Here is a 25235-nt window from a genome sequence, read left to right as displayed (position 1 = left end):
TCTTGGGGTACTTGACAGAGGGAAATTAAAAATGGTGTTCGTGCATGTGGATAAACTTAATTATTAGTTTAATGCACTGGTATAAATCTAGTGCTATCTGGTCAACATGTTTCAGCCCCATGCAGGGTCTAGAGGCTTTTGTCAGGACCGGAAGGTGAAATGGAGGGCTTAAGTGAGCTCTCCACTATTATTCTGGAGGTGGAGAAAAGTACTCACCACCTTCGATTTGAGGAGGTCAGACCGATTGTATCTGCTCCTGTAAAGACAATCAAGGATTATATGACAGCCTAACGTGATACTATACAATGCTAAGACGATGTTCTCGTGCTCTATGACCTGTTGACATCAATATTTTTAATCGATGGTCTGCGATGCTGTCGCGCCTTCTTTTACTACAGGGTGCACGCTTATTAAAAAAGGGGGGGGGCTAGCTACAGAAGGGTTTTGTGAACGTTATCTCGGTTCTCTTAATGGTGTGATTCTTAATTGTATTGAAAAAGGTCGCTTAAGTTGTGCGGTTAGTTTATCGTTGTTATTCTCATAACCACTCGTTTTCCTATGAGAGAGCGAGCAGTGGTTGTTAGCTAATAAGTTTAGTGTGTTACGTCTCAATATAAGATTGTAGGGTAATGATAACAAACTGGAGGTTCAGTGCACTGAAAGCGTAAATCTATGTGAACTAACGGCGTTGCCGTCTGTTGATACAGCGTTACGAAGCCAAAACCAAGAAGCAAACTGTCTGGGTCAATTACCTTGTTTCGCAAGTTGGACATCTTCATTCAGGGTGTCAGTCAGTTAGGTGAGTGCCAATTGCTGCATGGAAGGGGAAAATATTAGGTTACTTAACTCACAGGTTACCGCGATGTGGAGAGCTCGCCTCGCCGTCGCTTACCGGCTACTCAGGCAGAATAGCTTGTTCTGACTCTGACGTTCCCCTGGATTGACGTGCTCCCGGTCGGGCTCATTTTTCATAGACCGGTTCTATTGAAATTAAAGTAGGACTAGTCGGTCTTGGTTGGCCTTCGGGAGGGCACTGATGGTTGGCATGATAGTCTATGGGGGATAAGTATAAATCGGTGTACGTATGTGAAGAAGGGATTCACTTTAGTATGTTCGCATCTTAAGTGGCGCCAATTGGACAGAGATAATGGTGGCAAATTGTTTTTGGCAATTCCGTTTGTTGATGCTCCCCTTTCACGGAATACATTGAGCAGTGTGCAAAGTTGACATGATGGGCATCTTTAACATCTTGAATACCATTGTTACTCAGGGTGATAGTGCCTCGGGGTTGCCGAGAGTCTTTCCCTAGGGTCTTGTGTGTATGGAGATCACATCAGAGTGTAGTTAATAGAATAGGCATTTCTACAACTAGATTGTCATCGTTACTCTGGGTGATGGTGATGTCTGTGATTCGTCAGGAGTCTTTCCATTGAGTCTTCTGTATATGGGGATCACATTTGAGTATTTCACCTCTTTAGGGCGTGCCAAGGTATGGTATCGTTCAGGCCCTCTTTGTCTGTCTTAAGGCGGTGGACCCAGCGCTGTTCTTTTTCAAAGAGGGTGCGTTCAACATTATGGCCTTTGAACAGTTGGGTTTCCAAAACAACCCATTGCAGGTCTTCTGCGGTATGTTTGGCTTCAATATAGTGTTTGCTCATTTGTGTTGTTGCTCTTTTACATGTGACGTTACTTAGATGCTCAATGATCCTTTGTTTGATTTTCCTGCACGTCATCAACATCAATGATATTTTGGTCCACACCAGACCTAGAGATATCTGTCCAAGAGAAACCCTGACTACAGTATGGAATCTGAATCCTATAGTGGGACACTACCCATGTGGAACCTGCTCGGTTTGCAAACTCACGAAAGTGACCAAGACCCTACAACTACTGCCAAACCTAAAATGGGAACTACGTCACCACACAAACTGCAATACCACCCATGTGGTGTACATGATTGTCTGCCCGTGTGGATTGAGATACATAGGTATGACGCCTTAAGACAGACAAAGAGGGCCTGAACGATACCATACCTTGGCACGCCCTAAAGAGGTGAAATACTCAAATGTGATCCCCATATACAGAAGACTCAATGGAAAGACTCCTGACGAATCACAGACATCACCATCACCCAGAGTAACGATGACAATCTAGTTGTAGAAATGCCTATTCTATTAACTACACTCTGATGTGATCTCCATACACACAAGACCCTAGGGAAAGACTCTCGGCAACCCCGAGGCACTATCAACCTGAGTAACAATGGTATTCAAGATGTTAAAGATGCCCATCATGTCAACTATGCACACTGCTCAATGTATTCCGTGAAAGGGGAGCATCAACAAACGGAATTGCCAAAAACAATTTGCCACCATTATCTCTGTCCAATTGGCGCCACTTAAGATGCGAACATACTAAAGTGAATCCCTTCTTCACATACGTACACCGATTTATACTTATCCCCCATAGACTATCATGCCAACCATCAGTGCCCTCCCGAAGGCCAACCAAGACCGACTAGTCCTACTTTAATTTCAATAGAACCGGTCTATGAAAAATGAGCCCAACCGGGAGCACGTCAATCCAGGGGAACGTCAGAGTCAGAACAAGCTATTCTGCCTGAGTAGCCGGTAAGCGACGGCGAGGCGAGCTCTCCACATCGCGGTAACCTGTGAGTTAAGTAACCTAATATTTTCCCCTTCCATGCAGCAATTGGCACTCACCTAACTGACTGACACCCTGAATGAAGATGTCCAACTTGCGAAACAAGGTAATTGACCCAGACAGTTTGCTTCTTGGTTTTGGCTTCGTAACGCTGTATCAACAGACGGCAACGCCGTTAGTTCACATAGATTTACGCTTTCAGTGCACTGAACCTCCAGTTTGTTATCATTACCCTACAATCTTATATTGAGACGTAACACACTAAACTTATTAGCTAACAACCACTGCTCGCTCTCTCATAGGAAAACGAGTGGTTATGAGAATAACAACGATAAACTAACCGCACAACTTAAGCGACCTTTTTCAATACAATTAAGAATCACACCATTAAGAGAACCGAGATAACGTTCACAAAACCCTTCTGTAGCTAGCCCCCCCCCCTTTTTTAATAAGCGTGCACCCTGTAGTAAAAGAAGGCGCGACAGCATCGCAGACCATCGATTAAAAATATTGATGTCAACAGGTCATAGAGCACGAGAACATCGTCTTAGCATTGTATAGTATCACGTTAGGCTGTCATATAATCCTTGATTGTCTTTACAGGAGCAGATACAATCGGTCTGACCTCCTCAAATCGAAGGTGGTGAGTACTTTTCTCCACCTCCAGAATAATAGTGGAGAGCTCACTTAAGCCCTCCATTTCACCTTCCGGTCCTGACAAAAGCCTCTAGACCCTGCATGGGGCTGAAACATGTTGACCAGATAGCACTAGATTTATACCAGTGCATTAAACTAATAATTAAGTTTATCCACATGCACGAACACCATTTTTAATTTCCCTCTGTCAAGTACCCCAAGAATAAAGGACACGGGATTTGACTTTAGGAATTTTAACAGCACAGTTCACAGAGCACGAGCACGCCCTCGTTCCGTTATTTCTGACCACTACTGTACAACCAGTTGGTCTTCCTCCATGGGGAGGTTAGCATTTGGACAATAAAAAGCCCAATGATCATGCTATCACGATACACTACGGCGGAGAATCAAGATATACCGCCTTACCCCAGTGTACGTATATGAGGGTTTTTTAAGGATGCCCAACCACGTAAACTAAAAGACCCTGGTACACAGGACAAGTGGTCCATTTCCCCACCCTGATATTTTTGGGGTGATCTAACTCCCCATTACCTGTGGGTAAGTGTCATCAGGGCGTCCGTCTTGGTGGAGAGCTGGACAACCTCCCTCACAAAAATAAACCTGAATCAGCTGGGCTGAAATTCTCGCATGTAGTGATCTCGCAGTGTAAGCAAAATGCTCCTACTACTAAACAAGGAAGTGATGCTGTTTACATAATAAATAAATAAATATCACTCATGCCGCCATGCCGTGGCCCCAGTCAGGCTGCTATTGTTTATTCTATTTGGATAACACTGGCGCAAAGCTGACAAGAATAAGTGACAACATTGTGCGTAATGAACTTAGCCTCGGTACAGAATGTTCAGGGTACTTGATAATATGCTCATGAAGTGGAAATGTAAGCAAAAACTGTGTCAGAGAATATCATCCGGTACAGGCAGACAATGAAATGTTTGTCAAATGTCAATGTTCAAGAAAAGATGTCAAGTTTAAACGTGAACATGCAAAGTAATACTGTTCTCACTTGATTAGAATGTGACCACATGACACCCCTGCTTGGGTGTTAAGACGACTAAAAAAACTTACAAAAACTATGCTAAAATATCAGGTATTATATCCATGAAATCCTTAAATCATCAAAAGCACTGTGCGTCTTTAATCAAAGAGCACAGAAATGCCAAAATGTTGAAATACTAAAATTGACAAGGGAACAATGTTAAAAATATGAATTATTTAAAACCAATTTAGCGCATTAAAAAAAGACAAGGCCAAATTAAAAAGTCCCATGACTCAAAACTGTCAGATTGTTTATGTGTTCCGAGAAGTAGATAAAAAATGTCTGTTCATCGCAACCGCAGTCGATGTTCCCAGGAGCACCCAATGCATCAAATCCATAGAGCAAATGTGATCCAGTCCATCCCCTTCAGCAGCCACCAAAGAAGCCCTTAATATTCAACATCAAATAACTCCCATTAGAGTAAGCTGAAAGCCGGATGGACCACAGCAGATGGAGATCCCTTCAGATAACATGACAAGTTTGTCTTAGATGGAGTACATGCGCCATGAAGTGAAACGTCCCTAAACACCAAGGGAGAGGTGTGGCACAGCGGTTAGAGCGACTGACTCCAGAGCGCGGGCCCCACAGTTAGAGCCCCCGCAGCAGCTCAGCTCATCACCATGTGACTCTGGGCAATAGCTCACTTAATCTCCCAGACAGCCCCCAGCGCCTTGAGACACATTGAGGTGAGTAGTTTGCGCTTTACAAATGCCAGATTATACACACTAAAGAATGTCGCTAGATACTCTTGCAGTCAGTCCCTCTAAGAAAAAACCTCAGTCTCGCTATTCCTACAACAGTATTTTACACGTAAGACCCATGACTCGTGCACATATCCCTCTCCTAGTGCTCCATATGAGCCCGTTTGATGGTGTTATAAGTAGTCCTAAAAGTTATAGATGAGTAGGACCTGCTTTCATGGTTACCCCCACTTTTGCTGGTGTCAGTATGTTTTTTGGACTAGTCTGACTAGGATCCTGCTTATCAGTACACCAGTCACTGAGCTTCCTTCCTAAATTTGACATGGTAAGTACTTTTGTAGATGGCCAGGACCAACCAGTAGCTTGTATAACCAGAAGGATGACCACTAGGGAGAAACGTTGGTCAGATATTGAGAGAAAGACCTTTGCTGTGGTCTGGGACTTGAAGAAGTTGAGGCTATACCTGTTTAGTACTTGCTTCATTGTTCAGACAGAACATAAGCCCCTCTTATGGCTAAAACAAATCAAGGGTAAAAATCCCACACTTTCGAGGTGGTCCATATCCCTACAGGGGATGGACTTTTCTGTGAAACATAGACCTGGGAGTAACCATGTATAGGAAAATAGGATCTGCTTTCATGGTTACCCCCACTTCTTGCTGGTGTTATTCTGTTTTCTGATTTGTCTGACTGGGATCCTGTTAATCGGGACCCCAGTCACTGTGCTTCATCTCTAAATTTGACTGTGGGAAGTACTTTGGTACCCACCCAACTGGCTACTGGTGTACCCATGTAAGTCCCTAGTATTGTGTTCGGTTTGGACAAGGTCCCCGGCAGGATGTCAGTGAGGGGATCACTGAATGGGAGTAAGGGTTTGGATGAGGAGACTCCCAGTTGCAGCACCTCAAGATGATGGTCTTGACTGCCAACGAGAGCAAAGGCCACCACCATTGGGTATGAGGCTCCCTCCTTCGTAGCCACGGTAAGGGAAGAAAGCATGCCATTATGTGGAGAAGTATCCAGACCACTGGGGTCACCCAGTTACTCAGAGCAGTACGTATTAGGGTTCTCTTCATATGGCAGGTATTTTTTTGGGTCTAGCGGCCCCTCCCATTCCTACTATTGGGACTACAGCTCGGGCTCCAATGAACAAGTTACTTACCTTTGGTAACGATATATCTGTAAGAAACATTAGTTAGTGATAGATTCCTTACCTTAGAATTACCCCCAGGCGTCAGACTGGATCCGGAAAGTTTTCGTCAGCAGTACCCCTGCGCGTCGGAAGCGGGCATCGTGCGGCTCCGAATCCGTCGTTGGCGTCGTGGTTGCCGAGATGACGTCGTGGCAGCTACTTAGACGCCGCCCTCGCGTGTGTGGACGTCAGTTCTGTACACGACTTTCCGCGCCAGGAACACAGGACCATGCAAGACACTGACCACTGGTGCCTTGAAACTAGGGCCCTGAAATGGATGACCTTAACCCTAGAAATCAGTTTGCAGAACGGGGAGGATGGGTGGGGAGGTAAGGAATATATCACCAACTAATGTCTCTTACAGATACAGATTGTTACCGAAGGTAAGAAACTTCTTCATCTGAAAGAAACACGTTAGTGATAGATTCCTTACCTTAAAATAGATACCCCGGCAATACCAACTCCGGTGTTGGGCCTGCAAACCAAGATCACACCAAGAAGTCCCAGAGAACAGAATGGCCAAAGAAGCAGTCTCTCTGGACTTGGCTGTCCAGGCAATAGTGCTTAGTAAACGTGTGCAACGAGGCCCACGTAGCTTCCTTACAGATGTCTTGTAAGGGGACACCTCGTCCCAATGCCATAGTGGCAGATGTCTCCCTGGTGAAATGGGCGCGCAGCCCCACTGGAGGCTCCTTTTTTGCCAGAGAATAACAGGCTTTAATACAGAAGACGACCAATCGGGAGATAGTCCGCTTGTGTACGGCCCGACAAAGAGCTGGTCATCCACCCAGAACTGTTGTGTGCGATTCAGGTAAAATCAGAGCGCACGTTTTGGGTGCAGACGGTGAAGCCTCTTTTCCTCTCTGGAAGGATGCAGAGGCAGAAAGAAGGTGGGAAAAGTGATGGTCTGCCCGATGTGAAAGGCAGTGACAACCTTTGGCAGAAACGATGGACATGTTCTGAGCGCAACCTTGTCCGGATGGACAGACAGAAAAGGAGGTTTGCAAGAAAGAGCCTGGAGGTCATTCACTCTGCTAGCGGAGGTGATGGCAACCAGGAAAGCAGTCTTCAAAGTTAACAGACGAAGACGTCAGTTGTGAAGAGGCTCAAAGGGAGCGCACATTAAACATGTGAGAACCAGGTTCAAGTCCCACTGCATTACGAAGGGAATAGGAGGGAAAAGATGAGTAATGCCTTTGAGGAATCTATTTACAACGGGGGACTTGAAAAGAGAGGGCTGATCAGGAAGTCTAAGAAAGGCTGAAATAACAGAAAGGTAGCCCTTGACAGTGCTCAGAGTAGAACCCTGCTGGGCCAAAGATAGAAAGAACAGAATGACTTCTGAAAGAAGGGCAGAAAGGGGGTCCACAGCCTTTGCTGTGCACCATGCCATAAACTTGTTCCACCTGCAGGCGTATACCAACTTAGTGAAGGGATGTATGGCTGCCAGAATGACATCACTGACTTCAGGAGGCAAGTCGAAAGGAATCAACTGCCGCCGCTCAATCTCCACACAAGGAGGCGGAGACTGGGAAGGTTCGGGTGGAGGACCGTCCCCTGCTGCTGTGATAGAAGATCCTCCCGAAGAGGCAGTCGGATCGGGGGATCGATGGTCATACTGAGTAGCTCTGGATACCAAACTCTTCGAGCCCAGTCCGGAGCCACAAGAATGACTTGGGCCCGGTCTTGCCTGATTTTCTTCAGCACTCTGGGCAGAAGTGGTATAGGCGGAAAGGTGTACAACAGACCGCAACTCCACTCGCGACGAAAAGCGTCACCTAGCGAGTGCCGCCTTGGAAATTCCAACGCACAGAACTGCTGACATTGCACGTTCTCTTCGGTGGTGAATAGATCTAACCAAGGCTCTCCCCACTATTAAAAGAGACCTTGCGCCACCTCCAAGTGAAGCCGCTGTTCGGGATCCATCATGCACCTGCGGCTGAGTTCGTCCGCCATGGCGTTCAGTGAACCTGCCTGGTGTTGAAGCACCAGGGAAATGCCCTGATGTTCCCAGCCATGTCCAGAGGCGCAGGGCCTCCTGACATAGGGTTCACAACCCCATCCCACCCTGTTTGTTGCAGTACCGCATGGCAGTGGTATTGTCTGTGAACACCTGCACAACTCTTTCCTTGGCAGAGGGAAGGAATGCCTTCAGTGCAAGCAGGATCGCCCGGAACACCAGAAGTTGGATATGGAGCCTGGACTCTGCCGGTGACCAGAGATCTCCGCCTCTCCCATGTGGCCGCCCTATCCCAGGAGGGACACATCCATCACCACTGTGTGCTCCAGTTGGGGAAGGGAGAGGGATCTGTCATTGACCCAATGACGTTTCGTGAGCTACCACTGCAATTGTTGTGCAGTGCCCTCCGAGATGTGGACGTAATCGGACAGGTTCCCCTGATGCTGCGCCCACCAGAACTTCAGGTCCCACTGCAGAGCCCGCATATGCCATCTGGCATGATCGACCAGCAGGATGCAGGAGGCCATGAGGCCCAGCAGCCTCAGGGTCATCCTGACCGAAACCCAGGTTAGAGGCTGAAAGATCAGAATCAGAGCCTGAATATCTTGGACTCGCCGTTCGGGAGGATAGACCCGAAAGTGCGTCGTATCCAGAACCGCTCCAATGAAGAGGAGCTTCTGAGAGGGAATCAGGTGCGACTTCGGCACATTAATGGAGAACCCCAGCAAATGCAGGAGGTCGGCCGTAGTCTGGAGGTGGGAGACGACTGTTCGGGGCGAGCCCGCCTACAACAGCCAGTCATCGAGATAGGGGAAGACTGGAACTACTGATCTGCGACCACCGCCATCACTTTCGTGAAAACCTGAAGGGCACTGGTAAGGCCAAAGGGAAGCATGGTAAACTGAAAGAGCTCGTGGCCTACCGTAGACCGCAGGTAACGCCGGTGGGCCGGCAGGACGGGAATGAGGAAAAAAGGGTCCTGCCGGTCCAACGCTACCATCCAGTCTCCAGGGTCGAGAGCAGACAAGTCCTGAGCCAGAGTTAACATCTTGAACTTCTCCTTCCGGAGGAAGCAATTGATGTCCCAGAGGCCCAAGATAGTACATAGGCTCTTTTCCTTCTTGGGTACCAGAAAGTAGTGGGAGTAACAACCATGTCCTACTTCTGGTGCAGGAACGTGCTAGATGGCTCCCTTGGCCAAGAGGGCCTCGACTTCCTGTTGAAGAAGTGCCAAGTGATCCCCCGACATACGGAGGTACTGGGGTGGCATGGCTGGAGGGGTAGTCTCGAAGGGAAGGGAGTAGCCCCTTCGGACTATTTGTAAAACCCAACTGTCCGAAATGATGGTGCGCCAGTGGGGGGAGGTGATGGCGAATCCTGCTGCCCACTGGCGTTTGATGGGCCTGAAAAACTGTACTAGGAAGGTTTGGAGGCATTGGTGGTTGGGGTGGAGGTGGACTGACCCGTCCGCTGGCCCCCTGACCCAGCTCGGCGGGTCTCACGTCAGCGTTGAGACTGTTGCTGCGCAGGCCTGTGGCTCTGAAACGAACGTGTTGCGGCGCCCCTTCGGTGGCCACGAAAGGAGCGAAAAGCAGAAGGCGGAGGAGGGCGCGTGGTGGAAAGGCCCAAAGACTTGGCTGTAGACCGCGAGTTCTTAAAGAGCTCCAACGCACTATCTGCTTTCTCGCCGAAAAGGCAATAGCCACCAAAGGGCATGTCCATTAAACTGTTCTGGACATCCCCAGAAACACCAGTTGTCCTCAGCCAGGCACCACCATCGTGGAAATCGCTCTGCCCAGCGAGTCGGCGGTGTCAAGGCCACAACGAATAGTGAACTTGGCTGTGTCCCTCCCTTCAGCAATGGCTTGAGAGAGCACTGGCTGGGCCACCTCCTGACATTGAGGCAGCACGCACGCCACCGTATGCCACACAGAGTGGGAATAACGGCCAAAGAGGCATGCGGTGTTCACAGAACGCAGCCCTGAACTGGCAGAAGATAAAATCTTCTTACCGAAATGATCCAGTTTCTTGGATTCCCTGTCCGGGTCAAACTCACATTGTGCTGTGAGAGGGTCCTCAGACCCCTCTCAGGTCTCCCCTTCCTCCGAAGGCCGAAAATATGGAGGATGGACATAGGGAAGGAAATCCCCCATCGGCGTAGGAATCGGCATCGAGCGATGCCGGTCCGGCGCCGTATCCACATCGGGGTTGAAACCAGGGGTGACGTCGTCTGGTGGGCCGGGCGACGTCAGAGGTGGTGCTGGTGTGGTCGACGTCGGTGGAGGTGGAGGTGTCACAAGGTCAACCAGAGCCGACAGTGATGCCGGAGCCGCCGGCAGTAAAGGACTAGAATCCCCAGTCGGGTCCGTGGGGCCCAAAGGCGCACCGGCGGGGCCCGAGGGCCCAAAGAGGCGAGCCATGGCTGACAGAAATTACTGCAGCTGGGTCAGAGTCGCCGATAGACCACGGAAGGGCGGGTAGGCCGGGGGCGACTATGTAGGCTCTGCCGGAGCCGCGGGGGAGGCATCACTCGCACCCTCAGCCGCATCGCACGACGGGTGAGGGGAAGTCGGAGAGCGATGACGCTTCTTCGACTCCTTGGAATGCTTTGTCTTACCTGACCCCGAGTGCGAAGACTTCGATCCCGATGAATGGTGGTGGCGACTCTGCGACTGGTCCCTCGACCTTCCATGGGACCGGCACCTTGAGCGTCGCGGAGCCGACTGCCGGACTTCTAGCAACTTTTGAGACCGCTCCCACAAAGTCTTCGGCGCCATAGCCCGGCAGTGGGAGCACAACTTGGGTTCATTGTCGCGCTCCAGGCAGTAAAGACACACGCAGTGCGGGTCCGTCACCGACATCATGCGATAGCAGTCCTTGCAGATCTCGAAGCCAGGCTTCCCTACTGCACCAGGAGTGGATCGACTCAAAAAATAGAGACAAAAAGCCTCGAAAAAACTCAGTCACTCACTCCGGATCTGCGCTTGCTGGCACGGAAAAAGAAAGAAATGACGTCAGCGCGCGAGGGCGGTGTTCTCAGTAGCTGCCGCAACGTCATCTCGGCGACCACGACGCCAACGACAGACACGGAGCAGTCTGGCGCCACCTTCCGACGCGCAAGGGTATTGCTGACGAAAACTTTCCGGATCTAGTCTGACACCTGGGGGTAATTCTAAGGTAAGGAATCTATCACTAACGTGTTTCTTTCAGATCTGGGAAATAAAGGGCCTACCGGCATCGGGACCAGCACTGGGGAAGGTTGAGATGGTACACCTGGTGTTGATCCGGAACCAGGAATGGGTCACTGAGGGCCTACTGGAGTCGCCGGCACAAAACCAGATTGAGCCCCCTCCAACTCAGCGGAGCTCAAAGACACCTTGACGGGGTTTGTCCGCCCAAATATGAGATGCATGGTCTTATAAAACTTTTTGAGCTGGGCGGAGTCGGACCAGGAGCAGGCTCCAAAGAACCAGGCCACGAGTGCCGATGCTCCCTAGTCACATTAGCCGACGGACGAGGAAAAGTCGAAGACCGCTTCAGCTTTTTACTCCTTCTTCTGCCTCTTACCCGAGTGTCCCGAGAACTTGGAGTGGAACAACAATGACTTTGTGCTCTGCAAACGGTCTCGGGACCTTTCCCCCGACCAGGACCTCCATTTTCACAGAGTTGCATGCCGTGCCAACATGAGCTTCAGGGACCGCTCCCTCAATGCCTTCAGGTTCATGGCCCAACAATCTGAGCACAACTTTGTGGTCGTGCTCAAGACACCACAGACAGATGAGGTACGGATCTGTCATGGACATCGGCCACTGACAGGCTTCATAGAGCTTAAAACCTGTCTCTCTGGATGAAATATCCTACTTACACCAGGAGGAAAACCTCGAAAACAACCAAGAAAACATCAAAAAAATCCAGTCAAAAAAGGACTGAGGGATGGCTCTTCTCTGGATCAGTGCTGGCTGGCGCAGAAAGAAAAGAACTCACATCAGCACACCGGGGTGGCGCCTATATAGGTGTCACTTGTAGGAGACTGGCTTAGTGTTTAGTGTACACCTATTGGTGAGGCACCCTGCACTGAGTCCAGGCAACCCTTAGTGATAGTTGTAATAGTACCTAATAATCAAAGCTCTCAAGGGGGAGCTGTGGAGAGCAGCCAGGGTTTATTCAGGAGGGTGTAAAGTGAGTACTATACTACTTAGTCAGTCAGTAAAGCTTACTCACAAGAACCACATCAGCGTTAGAAAAATACCTTGTATTTATTACACACTAACACTACTTTGGTATATCACCTACCCAGAGATATCAATACACAGTAACATATACTTTAAAACAGGTAAGTAAAGCACATAAAACACATGGACCCCTATGGGGGGGTCAAACCATATACTAAGACAATGGAATGCAAGATGAGTACCCAAATGAGACAACCACCCAAGGATCTATGGACCAGGAGAAGAAAGAAACCACCAAAGGTAAGTGGCTATGATTCCCAAGCGCCTGGGTGCAGAGGTGATACGCCGGGTCAACGTTCATAGAAGAACATGGGGAAGTCGCGATTGGAGTTTACAGATTGAGGGCCCTTCCCAGAGGACCCAGAAGAAACCAGTTAGGATGTTGGATGACGCCCCCGTCCGTGGATACCCAGAGAACCAGGATACCTACACCAGGATGCCCAGGTGCATAGGTGCGAAGAGGTGTCAGAACCGCACGTTGAAGTAAATGGAGGGTCTCAGTTGTCCAGCTGCTATAGAGTCTCATGGAACAGGTTGGTGGAACCCAGACGTGGACTCCAGATGAGGAGTAACTGCAAAGAGAGGGGACACAGTCCAAATGACCCAGAGTTGTCCAGGAGAAGAAGGAGCACAATGCCAGCCCTTGTCGGAGGTACTTTGCAGTAGCACGGAGGTCTTGAAGATGCAGCTGAAGAGCCCAGGCAACGATGCAGGAGCATAGGAGCCGTCCACGAGCTGTCCCACGCTGAATGAGACCAGCAAGGTCTGTGGGACTCTGTGGGACTCACCCAGCAAGGGTAAGTCAGACCCTCTGGCATCAGGCACAAGGAGGCCTCGGCAGCACACTGAAGATGGATGCCCACATCGCTGGGGAAGCAGGGAGGACGTCACTGTTGGGGCTGTGCGAGGCTGGGGTTTCTTGGATCTTGCAGATTTCTAGTCAGTAAAACCAACACGCCTTGGCAACGGCAAACAGGCACGGTGCACAGGGATGAGGTGCCAGTCAGTTGGAGAGGGATTAGTCTCCCAAGCTGCAAGAAAGACGGCCAGGCCTCTGGAGAGCCAATAAACCATCACCTGTGTTGTAGAGTTGAAAGGTGCCCGTGGGACAGTAGAATCCACAAGCTGTCATTGTTGAGGTGCCTGCGGATGCAGGTGAGGGACTCCTTCACTCCAAAGGAGATTCCTTCTTGCTAGCTTGATGCAGGCAGAGTCTTGGGAGACTTAGGAGGATGCACAGCCACAGAAGTTACAGAACTTGGAAGAGCTCGGAGACAAAGTTGCACTAGGAGTCTTCCCACCAGAAGCTGTCTTTTTTTTGGTTCCTGGTTCGTTCCAGCAGCAGAATTCAGTGCCCAACAGCAGAAGAGTCTTGAGACAGATCTTCAGATGAAGCCAGTCGGTGGTGAAGACAAAGTCCGGACAAATCTAAGGATACACCCTCAAGGTAGCCCTTTAGTAACCCAGAAAAAGGGATGGGCGTCTTCTGTGGTGACCCACCTGTCGGGGGTGGGAGGGTGGGGGTCAGAGGTGCTACTCAGGTGGACTGACCAGGCAGATGCTCCCAGGGTAACCAGACAGACAGTTTCATGCCAGAGCAGGAGCAAAGGGCTCCTGGACTGGTATAAACTGGTTTATGCAAACAGGGCACCAAATGTCCCCTTCAATGTAATCTGGAGGAGCTCGGAAGCACCCCCACTATAGTCTAAGACACCTTTTTCTCAAGGAGAGATGGTTACACCTCTCCTTTACAGGAAATCCATTGTTCAGCCTTCTTCTGCCCCGCAGCAGGAGGGCAGAAATGTATCCGGGGTCAGCAGCAGCACCAGCTTGCACGCAGACCCTGTAGGACTACACAGGTAGACATGGGGGTGTCCTCTAAGGAGCATCCCAGTACATAGGATCATGCAACTAGCACCGGAATCATTGCAGTCGCAAAATTCCAACATGCTTGACACCAAACATGACCGGGTTCGGAGAAGCTATTATGTAGCTGGAGATCTCACCTTGGCCAGTGTCCACTTCATACCGTAAAAGGGGTTCCCCGCACTTACAAAGCAAGCGAATAGACTCCAGGATTAGCAGGAGTGTCTTTGCTCATGCAGGGGCACCCTGACACTTAGAACCATGCAACCTGCCTGTAGGCTGTCAGGCCTACCTTAGGTGCAACTTATAGGTTTAAAGTGTAGTGATCAGGATGTAAGGAAAACCTTACATCTAAAGTGAAAGGTGCATGCACCATTTTACGCAGGCTGCAATGGTAGACCTACAGACACAGTTTGCATGGGCTCCTATGGGTGACGTAATACATGCTGCTGCCCATGGGAGACCCCTGGTGTACCAATGCCCTAGGTATCTTAGTACCATATACTAGGGACTTACAGGGGTACACCAGCATACCAATTGTGGGGTGTACAAAGTACTTCCAATGAAGTGAAGCGAGAGAGCACAGACACTGAGGTTCTGATTAGCAGGATCCCAGTGTACTACAGTCAAAACACACTGACATCAGGCAAAAAGTGGGGATAACTATGTCAGAAAGACCCTACTTTCCTACACTGCGGACGTCACTTCCGGTGTGGACAATGACGGCAACACATGCTGAGCCAATCAACACCACCTACCAGCACGCAGGGGTACTGTTCACAAAAAGTCTTCCGGATCAAGTCTGATGCCTGGGGAAATTCAAAGGTAGTGAACCCGAGGCTAGAAGTCTCTATCAGATAATAAGAACTTTAAAGTTGTGAAACAAGAATTACAAATGGTTGTGATTAGAATTTCGTACTGTTGTACCTAGTGCTGAAACAATGTTTTAAATATACATTTATATTTGTGATGCATTTAATAAACCCTTCTTCAATCCGTGGCAACTTATGTTTATGAGTCATAAATACTGCCATTTCAAGATGACCCACACAGGAGATATTCAAATCAATACTTTATATTACTGTCTGAGCCTGTCTGGGATGCCAGAGGGCAAGAAGAAGCTTGCTGGGCCTCACCCCCTAGGGGCTGGCTTCACTTGCTTCTTATGTCCCAGGGTCCACTCTATTATGATTATGTAAAACTGACCAAGAAGAACCCCTTTCAGAAATTGACTCTCAGAGGTAGTGATAATGCCCAGTTACAGGCTTCTCAGGGTGGTAGAGTGGGGGGGTGCTTTACGTTCAGAGCTCAACAATCAACTAGTGCTTCTCTTTTGTAAATATCCTCCAAACAAATCCCCCTACAATATGAATATATGGATATCTCACTGGTGCGGGACCACTGTATTTGAGGATCTGTAATCCCCCTTACCCCCCATGCTTATTCCTCTACTTCCGGGTTTGATTCTAATATCACATTGGGCAGGGATCATGCTCAAGTGCAGCGTTTCTGCATTTCTAGGTTTTGTACACTTAGGTAATTGTCTCAGTCCCAAATGCTCTTTAATCTTACCACTGTGAAGCTTTGTTGAGGAGCCAATCAGAGCAGGGACCCGCTGCATGCATCAGGATCTCTCTTCCTCTTCAGGTGGAGACAAGCAGACTACAAGCACTCCAGTAAGGTGGGTGGAATCTGCAGTAGCAGCAGTGGAGGTTGCCATCTAGAGCCTGTCTAGGCTCGAGTGTCATCAGTGGTCTCTGGCTGGTAGCAGGCCAGCTTCTAGGTTACGGTTGAGTAGTGAAGTAGCACAGTGAGCTGTCAGTGGTGCACTTCTTCATCTGCAGCACAATTCTGGCTTGGCTTGTGATGAAGGGTCAATGGCCCAGTCATTCAAGCTCACTTAGTCAGAACAATAGCGCAGTCCACTCAGGCAGAACTTCAGGATCATGGCGGAACTGTCCTCACAGGCACAATTTTAGGACAGTTCCACAATGCAGGCCGCTTAGACAGAACTTAAGGATTGCACTTCAGGATACTACTATGGTGAAGGCCGCTCAGGCAGGGGAGACTGCTCTCTGATCCCTAGAGCATGCAGATTGTTATTCTGGGTCCTTGAAGGGGGAATGGACCCTGAGCTTCGGGGTCAGCTCCTCCTGCTCACCATAGATTATCACACCTCCTGCAAGACGAGTACACTCTTCCTCTCTCTACAGGCAGGTCTTCCCCCAGGTGCATTCAAGACAGTGAGACAGCTCTTCCTTTCATGTCAGAATTCAGGTCTCCTTTCCAGACTGTCTTCCAGACATAGCCTTTGTGTAGAGTGGCGCTCTGGACAGCATAGTAGTCTCCAGCTGGAGTACCCATGACAGAGGCACAAAGAGGTGTGGGATTTCTGCACTTAGCTCATCAACAGACAGTCTGAACAGTGATCAGGAAAGAGGCAAAAGGTTGACCTCTCCTAAGGGATCGTTCACACTGTGAACAAATGACACGGCCTCTCACAGCAAAAGGACCTAATCAAATTCCTAAAGGGAACTATTTCCCCACTTCAGTGTCTAGGCTTCCCCCCCCCAGCTTCAAGAATGTTGACAATACAACTCCACTGTCTGGGGAAAATAACCTGACCTCCATTGCGTGCAAAATGGAACCCAAAGGCCTTCATTACTGTGGTTCACTCATATGCGTAATGCATGAATCACTAAGAGTACACACATGCATAACATAGCACTATGACCTGTGTTATGGCATAGAACTTCAGACAAGTGGGTCTGTAGGTCTCTACTACAAAGAAACAGTTACAAAAATCTGGTCACAACCACTGACACAAAACACGGTAGGCTGCCACCACAGCTCTACATGATAAACACGTAACAGGGATGGTAGTCCACTGTCAAACAAATGAGGGCACCCTAAGTGTGCCCCTCCAGGTCCAGAAGCTCCCTCATGTCAAGTGAAAGGACTAGACCACCACGGAGCACACACTAGATTAGCAAGAGGCTGGGGCAAAAATCAAAAACCAGCATACCAAATGCTCACACTATGGCAGTGAGGGCAGTGGAACACAACTGTACACCATACTGAGGGCATTCCCATCCCAACAGTTACCGACTAAATAGAAAGTGCAGATGGCTCCACTGAATGGAAGAAACTACAAGTCTGGTTTCGGATTGGCCAGACTGCTGAAAATAAATTAGAATATTAACCCTGTTGTGCTCAGAATACAACATTTGAAGTGGTGGGTTCTTTCATTCTTACAAAACATGGTGGAATGCTCCTGATCAGCTCTGAAAGTGACCCAGGCAGTGACAAAATAGGCTCAACCTTAGATTCACAGGAGAATGGCAGTCTTGTGTGCTCCTCCTTAGACAATGGTTCTTCAATCTTTCCTATTCTGACAACTTAGAGATGAATTTATGTGCAGGCCTGAATGTGTCATCCTGTAACTTTAATGAAGCACTGGTGTTGTGTGTTATTGTGTTGACTTTGATCATAGAACGTTGTATGTTTTATTCCACAGTATCAGAAAACAATATAGGTGGCCTGTTTACGGGACGGAAGAACAAGTTACTTACCTTCGGTAAAGCATTTTCTGGTGGATACAGTATATGCCTGTGGATTCCTCACCTTGTGAATATCCCCTGCGCCAGCAACATTCGGAAACTTTTGTAGCAGTCCACGCCGATGAGGTCGAAGACGACGTCACAGAGGCACGGCTCCGCTCGCGACTCCACTGACGTCAGCAGCTCCATAAGAAGACCTCGTCGGCGTGATGACGTACGTTCCGCCCTTTTTTCCGTGCCATCGAGGCACACGGACGGACTGACAGCAATATATACACAGTATACACAATAGATAATATACAAATCAACACACACTGTGTGGATAATAAAATAGAAGGCCAAAAGAAACACCACAATGCCCTTGACAGCAACAAATACATCTTGAAACACCATCATATACTAAAGGTATACAAGGATGGACAACGGGGAGGTGGGTGGGTCAGTGAGGAATCCACAGGCAGATACTGTATCCACCAGAAAAAGCGTTACCGAAGGTAAGTAACTTGTTCTTCTGATGGATACATCTGCCAGTGGATTCCTCACCTTGTGAATAGATTCCCACAGCAATCCCCACTCCCGGAGGAGGGTGTCCACCCTTCTATACCAGAAAGTCCTAAAGGACGGAACGAGCAAAGTGTCCGTCCCTCCTCACCTCGGAGTCTAAACAATAATGTTTTGCAAAAGTGTGGAGGGAGGCCCAAGTTGCCGCCCTACAAATGTCCTCCACAGGAACACCCCTAGACAAAGCAGAAGTGGAAGACTTAGCTCTAGTGGAATGGGCTCTTAAACCATTTGGAGGTTCCTTACCAGCCAAAGAGTAGCATATTTTGATGCACAAGACAATCCATCTGGAAAGGGTGCGCTTGTGCACCGCTCTGCCTTTCCTGCAGCCAACAAAACCCACAAAGAGCTGGTCGTCAACTCGAAAGTCTTTTGTCCTGTCAAGGTAGAAGCTCACCGCCCTCTTAGGGTCCAAGCGGTGAAGTCTCTCCTCCTCCTTGGAAGGGTGAGGGGGAGGATAGAAGGTAGGGAGGGTAATGGACTGCCCCAGATGGAAGGGAGTTACCACTTTAGGCAGAAATGCAGCCCTGGTCCTGAGTACCATTCTTTCAGCATGAATGGTCAAAAACGGGGGTTTCGAACTCAGAGCTTGAAGCTCACTTACCCTCCTTGCCGAGGTGATTGCAATAAGAAAAACCGTCTTAAAAGACAACAGTCTCAAAGGACACTTGTGTAAGGGCTCGAAGGGAGAACCCATAAGATAAGTTAAGACAATGTTTAAGTCTCATTGAGGCACAATAAAGGGAGTAGGAGGAAACTTGTTCGTAAGGCCCTTTAGAAATCATAGAACAAAAGGTGATTTAAACAATGCCGGCTGATCCGGCAAGCAAAGGAAAGTCGATAAGTATCCCTTAACAGTAGCCACAGCAAAACCTTGCTGAGCAAGAGAAAGGGCAAACTGCAGAATGTCAGATAAACGAGCCTTCAAAGGATCAATTGACTTCTCTCCACACCAGAGTACAAATTTAGACCACCTATAGGAATAGATAGATTTGGTGGAATGACGTCTGGCAGACAAAATTACATCTACCACATCAGGCGGGAGAGAAAAAGAATTCAGGTTGCCCCGTTCAATCTCCAGGCATGAAGGTGTACGCTCTGGAGGTGGGGGTGTAGAACCTGCCCCTCCAAATGCGAGAGGAGGTCTGCCCTCAGAGGGAGACGGAGCGGAGGGCACGAGGAGAGGTGGAGAAGATCTGTATACCACACCCTTCTTGGACAATCCGGGGCGATCAATATGACTTGGGCCCAGTCTTGGCAAATCTTCCTCAGAACCCGAGGAATCAAGGGTATGGGAGGAAACGCGTAAAGGAGTTGTGAGCCCAAACTCAACTGAAACGTGTCCCCCAATGCTCCCTGCATCGGATACTAGAGACTGCAGAATGACGGGCAGTGAGCGTTCTTGTGAGTGGAAAACAGGTCCACCCGAGGAGTTCCCCACGTCCGAAAGACGTGACGAACCACCTCTGGATGGAGCCTCCACTCGTGGTCGGCGGAGAACTGCCAACTGAGACTGTCTGCACGCACGTTCATAACTCCGGCCAGATGATTTGCCATCAGACAAATCTGATGATCCTGAGCCCAGGACCAGAGACGCAAAGCCTCTCTGCAGAGACAAACAGACCCCACTCCTCCCTGCTTGTTGACATACCACATCGCGGTAGTGTTGTCCGTGAGGACTTGAACCGACTGACCGCGAAGGGAAGGGAGGAAGGCCTTGAGTGCCAAACGTATCGCCCGCAATTCCAGAAGGTTGATGTGAAGCAACCTTTCCTCTGGAGACCAAAGACCTTTGATCTCCAGATGTGCATCCCACCCTAAAGTGGATGCATCCGTTATTACTGTGGCCACCGATGGAGGTAGATGAAAGGACATTCCTTGAGACAGATTGCCGTCCATGCTCCACCAAGACAGATCCGCCGCAGCTTCTCTGGAGATCCTCACAGTCTTCCTGAGAACTCCTTTGTGCTGATACCACTGCCTGCGGAGGCACCACTGGAGCGCCCTCATGTGCCAGTGTGCATGGTAGACCAACAGAATGCAGGAAGCAAACAGACCGAGCAGACGAAGGACCTTCAGGACTGGAACGACCGCTCCATTGTAAAATAAAGGAATAATTTCCTGTATGTCGAGAATCCTTTGTGGAGGTGGGAATGCTCCACACACAGTAGTGTCCAGTACCGCCCCTATGAACAGGTTGCGCTGAGAGGGCACCGGGTGAGATTGGGGCACATTTATCGAGAAACCCAATTTGTACAACAGCTGAGTTGTTACTTGCAGATGATGTAGCACATTCTCCGGCGACTCCACTTTGATCAGCCAGTCGTCCAGATAGGGGAAAACCGAAATCCCCGACCTCCTGAGATGTGCTGCCACCACTGCCATTACCTTCGTGAAGACTCGGGGTGCAGTAGTAAGACCAAACGGAAGGACCGCAAACTAATAATGTTGCGATCCTACCGTAAACCGGAGATGGGGATGTGGAAATACGCATCCTGCAAGTCGATCGACACCACCCAGTCCTCCTGATTCAGCGCCTGAAGAACCTGCGCAAGGGAGAGCAGCTTGAACTTCTCTTGCTTCAGATAAAGATTCAAGATCCTGAGGTCCAATATCGGAGGCAGTCTGCCGTCCTTTTTCGGAATCAAGCGCTCCGTCCATCATCCCCTTTGGTATCGCTTTGTTCGCCCTAAGTTGGCAGGGTATGCCCAGACGTGGGTCCCGTGCTCACTTTACCACTGGATTCAAGATAGCCTGGCTGATGAAGGTTATGAACCCGAAACCGGTCCCAGGATGCTTGTTTCCGGTCCAGGGGAGATATGGCTTGGCAGTTCGGGCTGGACTGTTCCCATGAGGCACAGGATCAGACTGATTTGCATATGTCTGAACTGGGGTGGTGGAGTGAGCTAAAGAATGATGATGGATTAAACCCAGATCAGTTGATTGAGGGTGAGTATTTGATTTGCTCAAACGCTCCATCCATCATACCCTTTGGTATCACTTTAGTCAGTGAACCAAGAGCAGGCCAGTGAGATAGACAAGAAAGCCCCACGATCATGAGCAAGTAGCTGGCACAAAGCCCACTCTATGTATATTGAAAAGAATAGGTGTGGCCAGGTAGCTAAATGTCTATTTAGCGGAGACCTAAAATACCTCCGAAGAGTGGATAGGCCGGAGTGTGCATGGCAGCCAGTTTATAGCAGATCATGGGATGAAAACCAGGCGATAGATTCAACACTCCAATTGAGGAGACAGCACTTTGACAAAAATGCAATCATGGACCTATTTGCATGTACGTTAGCATGGAGTGGAATGAGTACCTACCTACTGAGCTGCAGGTGCCTGTGTGATCAAACTCATCCCTTTACTTCATTTATGAAAATGCAAGTGCAGTTCTCCTTGGAAGCAATACAGTATGCACAATTCACTCGTATGTTTGTGACAGCTGTATCCACTTTAATACCTTAATCTTTGCACTGTGGAAATAATAACTTTGCTTCAGTTTCTAATTATTTCAGCTTGTTTCACTGCAAAGTGTGCGCGCATTTGTACCTCCGGCTCGCCCCACCAGTATTCAGCCAGGAGCTACTTAATAAAAAAAACAGTCAGTCCTGACACACCAAAATTAGTCAGACTGGATCAAATTAAACACTAGCTACCACAAGAAACCAAGAGCTTAACAAATTCATGCACTTTCAGTTGTGGGAAAGAATATCCAGTATGCATTTGTGAATTTTTAATAATCGTAGATCATAACAATACATACTTTTTTGTTGATTGGCATTAACATGTTTTCACGTTATAATACAAATAGTGAATGACAATTAAATACAATTACATTAAGGTTTACAGGAGCTAATACAATATAAATTTATAAAGTATTTAGGAATAACTTACTTGATATACAACTTCCTTTGTGTGCTCCTTGGTTTCTCCAAAGGCAAGTTGCACAAGCAGACCCATAGCAGCAGGTAACTCTACCTCAGCATTTGGTTTTGAGACAGGTCTGCTAATATGTGGTGTATGGAACAGCTGACGAGGGGTTTGTCCATATGTTTTAATCATAGTTTCCAAAGCACTCCTTTGTACAGGGTCATCTACTGCAGTAACATCCATTCCAAAATATGTCTAAAATACAATATAAAGCAAACAATGATACAAAGTTTTGGGTTCGAAGAAATGGATAGACAAACTTAAAAAACAATTCTGACTGACAGGACAGATGAAGAGAACTAGGTGAACGTTTTCATAAAGACTAGAGTAATATTTACTTCCCTCTGGTAATAATATTTATGGTGGATACAAGATTTCCTGCAGATTCCTCACCTTAAGAATATCTTTCCAAGGCATCAAACAGGTCTTGAAAACTTTCTCAGACAACAGCAATCCTCGTTCTCTTCCATGGATATCCTCATCAAAGTCAAAAGCACGGAAAACTCCCGCCCATGTGCGGGGACCCCAGAATCTATTACTAATTATATATCTATATCTATCTATCTATCTATCTATCTATCTATCTATCTATCTATCTATCTATATATATATATATATATATATATATATATATATATATATATATATATATATATATATATATATATATATATATATATATATATATTAAACCAGTCCTGAATTCAATGCGCATACAAATCCAGGCGCTGACTCCGTGGGATAGTAAATCAAGGATATACTTTATTTCACGAGGATGCCAAGACGCGTTTCGACGGGAAAACCGTCTTCTTCACTACATCTGGTCCCTCTACAGTTTTAGTTTATATCTCCAAAGCGAGGCACATTCCACCATGGTTGCCACAGCAACTGTATACATGGACATAAAAGAAATAACCGGTATGTCTCAACCATAAAACAAAAAATTCACTGTTAAATTGGAAAACACATCATAATTGTAACTTGTGAAACAATAAATGCATTGTTGTAAGAGGAACACTGTAGTTTAGTTTGACATATAATTAAAAAGCATGAGTCATAATATTTCAATAATTTGTTGAATACAATTTAGTCAAACGCAGTATTCACTCTTACTTTAACTTTTGCTTTCAGAGTAAAGCCCAAGTGGGCAGACAAGCACAAAAAAAATAAAACGTGTACCTTAATGGTGTGTGTGCCAAGAAAAGTTAAGGGATTAGGAGAAATCAAAAAGAAGAAAAAAGGAACCATATGTTAAGGATCAGATTTCAGGAGCGGGATGCGTGTACAGTTGGCATTTCCTAATTACTAAAGATGTACATTAAGTGCTTCATCAGCATTCATCCCATTGGGGATCTTGCGGTCCAGAAGAATAATGTATTTAGATTCCAGACGTCTCAGACATAATTGTCTGTTGCCTCCCCTGATGTTTTTTGCAATACTGTCAATGACAAAATAAGATATTTCTTCTATTTTGCCCTCGTGGTGCAAGTTGATGTGTCTAGCTACCGGATATGTCGGGTCATCATTAGTGATGGCCCTGAGGTGTTGTAATATCCGGACATGTACTGGATGTATCGTACTCCCCACATAAAATTTGTTGCAGGTACAACGGAGGACATATACTGCAAAATCCGTTTTGCAAGAAAAACTCCCTCGGATCTCAAATGGGGTTTTTCTAAGGGGAAGGGAGATGGTTCGTGTTCACTCCATATTTGCAGGCTTTGCATTTGGAACACTTCTGAAAGCCCCTCTGGGGTCTTAGCCAAGTGCCCCCCTTGGTGTGTATAGGTGCTTTGTTGACCAATTCCTGATGCATGCTTTTTGCTTTTCTGAACACTAACTGGGGGAATTTAGTACAGATTGGTCCTATGGTGGGGTCATTTTGTACTAGGTGCCAGTGTCTGTAAAGAATTTTTCTTAGATTTTGATGATAAGTATTGTAACCTGTGATGATTCTAGGTGTATAATCTATTGTCCTCTGTGATTGTTGTGTGCTATCCTTGAAAATAAGATCTTCCCGTTTGAATTTCTCACTTTTATGTTGTGCTGATCTGAGTGTTTTGGTGTCATAACCTCTATTCTTCAGCCGTGTAAAGAGACTATCTGTAGATGTCTGAAGACTGGCTGGAGTGCTGCAGTTTCGTTTCATCCTCAGGCATTCTGCATATGGAATACTCTCTACGAGTTTGCGAGGATGGAAACTGTCAGCATGAAGGATGGCATTCCCTGACGTTGGTTTCCTAAACGTCCTAGATTGTATTTTCTGGTTCTCTATATACAATTCAAGATCTAAAAAGACAATAGATTTTTTGCTAGTAGTACATGTGAACTTGAGGTTAAGAGAGTTCTCGTTAATGTCAGACACAAAATCAATCGCACTCTGTTCAGTACCCTGCCATAGGATAAAAATGTCGTCTATATATCTTTTATATAGAACTACATTGTTAGTGAAGTGACTTGCGTATTTTTTCATGAGTACCTGCTCCTCCCACCAGCCCATATGCAAATTAGCATAGCTGGGGGCGAAGCAGGTACCCATAGCAGTCCCTTGTGTCTGCTTGTATAGTAGCCTGTCAAAGATGAAGATGTTATTGTCCAGACACCACTCAGTCATATGTAGTAACATGACTGTGTGGTGATGTAACTATATGGGTCTGGTGCCTAAATAATGTTCGAGTGCATTAAGGCCATCTTTGTGCCTGATACTAGTGTACAGGCTTTGTACATCAAGGGTCAGAAAAACAAAATTATCATGCCAAGATAAATCATAAATTTTGGTCAGGAAATCGCCAGTGTCTCTGATGTATGCTGGAAGTTCTTTGACGAAAGGTTGCTGAAAAAAATCCACAAATCTGCTAGTATTTTCGAAAAGGC

The 25235-nt window shown here is 47.5% G+C and overlaps 1 protein-coding gene across 3 annotated transcripts in view; it reads right to left on the bottom strand.

Moving 5' to 3' along the window:
- LYST (lysosomal trafficking regulator) overlaps positions 1 to 25235 on the bottom strand; it is a 3752809-nt gene that overhangs the window by 534270 nt on the left and 3193304 nt on the right. For all 3 annotated transcript variants that reach the window (XM_085611970.1, XM_085611971.1, XM_085611972.1), the window contains one exon: positions 22326 to 22556. In XM_085611970.1, the coding sequence (XP_085468096.1) occupies positions 22326 to 22556 (231 nt within the window). The remainder of the gene's footprint in view (positions 1 to 22325; positions 22557 to 25235) is intronic.

Source organism: Triturus cristatus, chromosome 6 (assembly GCF_964204655.1).
Source record: "Triturus cristatus chromosome 6, aTriCri1.1, whole genome shotgun sequence".
In the NCBI taxonomy this organism is placed as follows: Eukaryota; Metazoa; Chordata; class Amphibia; order Caudata; family Salamandridae; genus Triturus; species Triturus cristatus.
This window is presented reverse-complemented; position numbering and strand designations above follow the sequence as displayed.